This window comes from Mesocricetus auratus, unplaced genomic scaffold (genome assembly GCF_017639785.1).
Source record: "Mesocricetus auratus isolate SY011 unplaced genomic scaffold, BCM_Maur_2.0 Super-Scaffold_100013, whole genome shotgun sequence".
In the NCBI taxonomy this organism is placed as follows: Eukaryota; Metazoa; Chordata; class Mammalia; order Rodentia; family Cricetidae; genus Mesocricetus; species Mesocricetus auratus.
The window spans coordinates 80,868,665-80,875,149 of record NW_024429196.1 but is presented as its reverse complement, the minus strand read 5'-3'; the positions used below and the strand labels follow the sequence as shown (position 1 = coordinate 80,875,149).

General features: G+C 53.5%; 1 protein-coding gene across 1 annotated transcript; it reads left to right on the top strand.

Moving 5' to 3' along the window:
- The first annotated feature begins 356 nt into the window (after positions 1-356).
- On the top strand, positions 357-6,106 carry LOC121143704 (spermatogenesis-associated protein 31E1-like). The gene is made up of 5 exons (XM_040756127.1): positions 357-557; positions 1,140-1,191; positions 1,743-1,803; positions 2,069-2,679; positions 3,943-6,106. The coding sequence occupies exons 1-5, from the start codon at positions 372-374 to the stop codon at positions 6,090-6,092; spliced, it is 3,060 nt and encodes a 1,019-aa protein (XP_040612061.1). The 5' UTR covers positions 357-371; the 3' UTR covers positions 6,093-6,106.
- Positions 6,107-6,485: the final 379 nt, after the last annotated feature.

The following is a 6,485-nucleotide window of genomic DNA, read 5'->3' as shown; positions in this document are numbered from 1 at the left end:
TCTTTTGTTTAGCCTTTTTTTTAAACTAAGACCAAGAACAATTAGTTTTTTGTTTCTTTGTTTCTTGTTTTGTTTTTGTTTTTGTTTTTTAACTAATCCGAAAGAACAGGAAGGGAACAAGACTGACAGAGTGTGCATCTGGGATTGCAAACAGAAGACTCAAAAGGCTGTGGAGGGCGGAGACCTGTGCAGGCTGGAGGATGGGGTGGGGGAGGATTGTTTCATCACCTCCTCCTACCACCCCTCCCCCACACCCAGGAGCCCTTTGTGACAGGGAGACTGGAGCTCTGTGATGCAGGCCAAGGCTCAGCAGCCCTCTCCCGGAGAGAACACTCAGAGTTCAGTTGCCTGAGAGCAACAGCGTGACTCAGATGGAGAATTTTCTCTCCCTTCTGGAAAGAGTTGATACTTCATGGCTTACCCTCAGCTTACCCACTTGGGCAACGGACATGATCTTTGCCTTTGTGTGTGGGCTGGGGCTCTTCTACCTCTTATTACCCCTCCTGCCCCTTAACTCACCCCCGCCCCCACCAGGGGAAAACATCACCGCCCAAAAGGTAAGAATGCCTTAGCCCCGAAACCAAGAGAGAATAGTTCCCCCTCTCTCCTTTCATAGGCTCCACATTCCAAATCAAACAGGGAGGGGACTGACAGGGGATCTCAGCTGAGAGCAGGACCCCAGCCTCTTGGGAACAGGCAGGTAGGGCAGAGGGGAGTGTGGGCTCTAAGCTGTCTGCTCTCCGACCATGCATAACTGGGAGAAGCCCTGTGTCCCTGTGGTCAGGGCTGGTGTCCCTGAGACAGTTAGGGACCTCCGAGAAAGGAAAGGTTCTAAGCACTGGTTCCCATGACCTCTCCAACATACACGCTAATAGGGTCACTGGATCTGACATGAGGGGGCCATGATCTCGGACATGAGGGGGCCATGATCTCGGACACGAGGGGCCCCTGGCCTCAGGAGTGACTGCTGGTAGTTGAGAGCCCAGCATCTAGTTCCTGAGCACATCAGGGACCAGTGACATCCATGGGGGCTCTCACAGAGACAGTCCCCATTGGTGTCTCCCAAGAGGAAGAGAACCCACGTTTGCCCACGTTGTGGATAAGTGAACGGGGCTGCAGGTGCTGTCTGTCTCTGTCAGGTGGTGAAGAGAGAATGCAGCAAGGTCAGGAAGAAGACCAGGACCCTGAGAGGTAGGCTACTTCCTTCCCCTGCCAGGCAACTTCATCTCCAGCTCCCACCCCCCTCCCGCCCCCCACCTCCCAGCGATGGCACCAAATGAGTTGCAGAACCCTCAAGGAGGCCGCTCCTTCGAAAGAACCGAGTGTTGAAGACACTTCCCAGGTTATGGACTCAGAATGGATCTATGGGGCAGCCGGGACTGGGTGCTGCCTGGGAGTCATGGTGTGAGAGGAAGTGGAACCATTTTGCCTGGATTTGGAGACAGACGGGTTGCTGAACTTCCCTGAGACATTTTCCTCTTTCAGAACACTGGTCCATCCCTCCCCTCCACGGGGACACTACGAAGCCCACGGAAGTCCTTAGAAGCTGAAGCGCCTGGCCCATGTCATAACTGCCACACGTGTGCCTTGCTGCTCGAGGCGTTTGGGCCTGCAGCCTTGCTCACAGATGCCTGAGCCCCCGTTTTAACTTTTCAGTTCTCCTGAAGGGACCTTTCATTCCGTCTCTGGTAAGATACCAGGTCCCTCGTTTTCCCACCGTAACCCAGTGTCTCCATTTCCAGCTTACAGAGGCGGCAGGAAGAAACCCAAGGTGGACAAGGTACTGGTTTCACTTCTGCGCAGGTGAGCCAACTCTATTCTTTCTGGCCCCTTGCTCCTCTTGCCTGTTCTGTGATCACCCCCACCCCGGCCAGAGCTTAAGGTTATCATGGGAAATAGGGGCCCTATGGATGGGTGGGACATGAATACAGCCCTGGAGTTTAAGATAGCAGGGTCTTGTAAAAAGCAGAGTGTGGGACATTGGTTGTGGTGGCCTTCCCTACTCAGCTTGCCCAGCCTCCTGGCCTCATGGGCTCCTGGCTGCAGTGGTATCTCCTGTCTCCCGCAGCACTGTAGGGAGGCTTGCCGATACCATCAGCTTTTGCCAGCTCCTAAGACAAGATGCCTCGGGTGAAGGATTTGAACCAGAAGCTGCACACAAAGACCACCTGCCACCTAGGCAGCAAGCAGAGGAGTCTGTGGCCACCAATTTGTTCCTGGTGTCTTCCTCGGCTCCTCTCAAAGAGCACCTGCTGCCCGATTCTAAAACCTTGTTACCTGTCTGGCCGAATGTCTCAGCTTCTTCTGAGTCACAGTCATCTGTGGCTGCCTCTCAGCCACCAGAGACCTTGACCCCTAGAAGACGCCCACAGTCACCTGTGGCTGCCTCTCAGCCACCAGAGACCTTGACCCCTAGAAGACGCCCACAGTCACCTGTGGCTGCCTCTCAGCCACCAGAGACCTTGACCCCTAGAAGACGCCCACAGTCACTTGTGGCTGCCTCTCAGCCACCAGAGACCTTGACCCCTAGAAGATGCCATTCACCGCCGTGGACACCTTCCCAGACATCTCATCCTCCCGATCCTGTGGCATACCCTCCAGCCATGCCCGATCCCAGCGCCGTGGCTCTCCAGTGTGACCGCAAAGCACTGGGGACCTCACAGATCACACCTCTGCCAGGTTTGCCTTCTCCCATGCCAACCACCCCAGGCCTTGACCCCTCAAGCGGGCCTAGCTCAGCCACCCCGGGTCTTAAACACTCAAGCACAGGCCTAGCTCAGCCACACCCCCAGATCTTGACCACTCTAGCAGGCCTGTCTCAGGCCCTTCCTGGTACCAGGTAGCTGCCAAAAGCCGGTGCTACTCCCAACGCATCACGTGGTGATGCCTTGCTTGCAAGAGCATCTTTCTCTCAGCCTCCAAGAGGCCTCCTTCTGGACGGGCCCTACATCCAGGCCGATAGAGGCTGGGGGAAGACTTCTTTCGTCACCCCTGATGTCCAGGACACGCTGAAACTTCAGATTAGAGAGAGGGTCGAATTAAAGGTTTGGAAGGGGGTAGGAAAAGAAAGATCTGGCCATGCCTCGGGCTACATGGGCAGTATGCCACAGTCCTGGAGCAGCAGGCATGCCACCGCCCACCTCACACCCGTTCTGGAGCAGAGACTGCCGATGAGAGCGGTTTTCAGGCCATTGTCAGCTGTCCTACCAGAGGGTCTCAGGTGACCATTCACAGGCCAAATGTAGCCAACTTTTCCGGGCCCTCCCCCTTCTCCACAGTGAGTCCCTTGTGGCTATTGCCAACACAGCAGAGACCCCACTAGACACCCCCCCTCCATCTTACACAATGGACTCTCTGCTTACTTCCCTATACAAGTTCAGACTAGCATACCTCCCACAGCTCTCTTCTCCAAAGCCCTTAATCCCAACCTTTGACTCCATAGTTGTCCTGGACCCGCGCTCCACCAGTGGGCTGGAATTCAAACTCAGGCTGGTGACCCATGCTCTTCCCCAAAGCTACCGTGTAATTCACTTCCAACTAGGGATTATGGAGCCCCTTGCCCTATAGCTTCAAGGTAGCAATTTATTGTCACACCTGGTGTTCAACACCTAGAGCGCCGCGTTTTGAAGAAGTCCCGGGAAAGTAGGAGCGAATTACCGGCCACTGTGAAAACGTCCCAGGAAGCACGTAAACTACTCACTCCAGTTATGTGTCCCAGGGCTATGGGTCTGTTGTCTACTCCCCCCCCCTGGGGGAGGGGTAGTTCCTTAATGCCCCAGCCCTGAGAGCAGCTGGAACAACACTTAAAAAAAAGAGGCTCACACAACACCAGAGTCAATGACCCCTGCAAGGTCCAGTTACCTCTGGACTTGATGAAGTCTCAGAATAAACTCCCAGGGATAGGTCAGGCAGAAGTTAATCACGGGGCTTCCTGTTTCTCAGCACGGGCAGATGAAAGCAGCCAGCATCTACAGTGTGTGTCCTCAAAGCATCCAGAGGTGATCCAACTACAGAGGGACCCATGGGAGGATCTAGCAAACTGTCTGGGAAGAGCTGAGAGAGAGCTGCACAGGAGCCCGGAAGGTTCCCTAGGCAACGGTCTCCAGGCTGTCTCTGAGACAGAGGTGGAAACTTGCCACACGAGACACCCAAGGTGTGACTCTCAAAGTGTCCTCCCCGTGGGACCAGGAAAGAAGGAGCTAGAAGGCACCCTGAGAAACTCCTCAAACAGCCAGTGGAGACACACCAAAGACAGTAAGGTGCCTGTGGGCATTTGTCGAGGAATACCGATGAAGCATGCATCGGTCCCTCCTGAAAACTCAAAGGAAACTAGGACAACTTGGGGGAAATCACCCTTGAATGATGCGACCATGTGCAAGAAAACTTGTAATGAGATTTCCTTCCTAGACGCCGGCACCCAGAAGGTGCTGGAAAAACATCTTACCAGACGCCTGGTGAGGCACAGGTGGAGCCTGCCCCTCAAAGGCCTGAAGACTGTACATGTTTTCAACGTGAACAGGGCTACAGCTTTGCCCTTTCCGCAGCCCTCCGGTGTCTCTTCATCCCCCTGGGACTCGGCAAACAACTGTAAAATGGCCAGTCTCATGGAAGAGCCTTTTCAGACAGCCCCAGAAGAGAAAGGGATGAAAAACACCGCCACTGTGGAATCTCTTTCCACACAGATCCCTCCTTCTGCCCTCCAGCTCCAATTCCTGAGAGAGACTCCACCTAGTGACAACCCTGGGCCCTCTGAGGTCGCTACAACTGTCCAGGGGGATGATAGGACTTCTATGTCCACCCCTGAGAGTCTCGTGGGCAGAGACTGGCACAGTGACACAACTCTTGGATCTTGGACAAGAAACCCAGAGCCAAATCCAGGCCTCGTCAAGGGTCCATATGAGTCACAGGAGAGTGAGGGTGAGGGTATGTTTTTGGGAGAAATGTACAAAGGGGTATCACCAGCTCAGGAGATCAGTGTGGCATCCCAGTCACCAAGGAGCAGGTATACCAGGGATCTGGAGGAGGCGGAAGAGGAAGAGGCCTGTGACTGGGCACTTTACACAGAAGCTGGGGAGATGGCAAAGTCTCCAATCAAGGATGAGTCGCTGGAGACCAATGAAAGTCCATCCCGTTCCAGAACCATTTCCCAGGATCCAGAAGACTCAGGCCTGAGCACGCCTCACTGCCTGACCCCTGATGTTGCCCTGCAGGACTGCAGCACTGAAACAGTCTTTCAAGACTGGGCCCCCGAGGTTCTGCTTGCTGCAGACCTCCTGGCTTCCAGGTCCTCCCAGTCCAGCTTCAAAACTTTGTCCTCTACAAGTAAATCGACCTCCCAAGACAGCCGCACTTTCTCATCAAGAGAAAGGAGTTTCTCCAAGACTTCCAGTCCCCAGGAACCATGGACTAGCCATATCTTTGGCCCAAATAACCAAAATGAGGAATATAGAAGTCCCAGTCAAGACGTACAGTTTTCAAGGATGAGGCCTGTCCAAGCCTATGGGTCAAATAATCACGGAAAGAAGTTTGGGGATAGGATAAAAGGCTTTATATTGTCAATTTTGGCTCCCAAAGGCAAAGGACAGAATTCCCTGCAAAAAGCCAAGGCCTTATCAGACACCACCCAAAGCCGAGGGTCAATCGTGAGCAGGGTGTTCATGCCCCGACATGTCGCTGAAGCACAGGACCTCATGACCTCTATGAGATGGATTCTGGAGGAGAAATTGGGGATTCACCATAGGTTTGCTGCCTCAAAAAAAGTTTTACACAAAGACTCACCGCGATCTCCAACAGGTAGGCAGGTCTGCCACCACAGGATTCCTCCTACAGAATCAAAAACAGCCCAAGGAAACGCTGGCTGGGTGCATCAAGCCAACCCCAAGGTGCACAGCCAACCTTCCACAGGCAAATGGATTCCCTATGCTAAAAACCAGGCCCCGGTGCTCAGGGAACCTGTGTCCCATGTCAGTCACTATCAGTACAGGGCACAGGCACCGCTTGCCCCCGGGACCCTGGTCCACTGTCCCAGGCACTGCCGCTGCAACAGTGCTCTACCTACTGGAAAAGAAAATGCTTTTCTAAATATAAAATAAACGTTTAGACATTACTTCCTCTGTGTACATTTTACCTGGAGATCGTGTCTGCAGTACCGGATCCCTGGGAAGTGTCGGTCTAGTCCACCCTAGTACTGCTTCTGGAGGGGATACGGCTCCACAAAGAGGAGACGGTAGCGTTTGAGGCCTCACCACCTCCTAATTCCATCACTGTAGTTAGTGTTAATTATACTGTAATTATAGAAACAAAAGCCTCTATAATTTGGGGAGGGGGGAAAAGTCAACTCTGTAAGACCCAAACAAACAAGAAGTCAATAGGATTGGGGGCGTGCATAGTCAACCCTGTAAGACCCAAACAGGAAGTCGTTAGGATTTGGGGGTTGCTAAGTCAGCCCTGTAAGACCCAAACAAACAGGAAGTCTTTAGGATTGG

Coding starts and splice junctions, on each gene's coding strand:
- LOC121143704 (XM_040756127.1), top strand. CDS start 372: ATGGAGAATTTTCTCTCCCTTCTGGAAAGAGTTGATACTTCATGGCTT. Junction 558..1,139: donor AAAACATCACCGCCCAAAAG/GTAAGAATGCCT, acceptor TGTCTCTGTCAG/GTGGTGAAGAGAGAATGCAG. Junction 2,680..3,942: donor ACAGATCACACCTCTGCCAG/GTTTGCCTTCTC, acceptor CCTGTTTCTCAG/CACGGGCAGATGAAAGCAGC.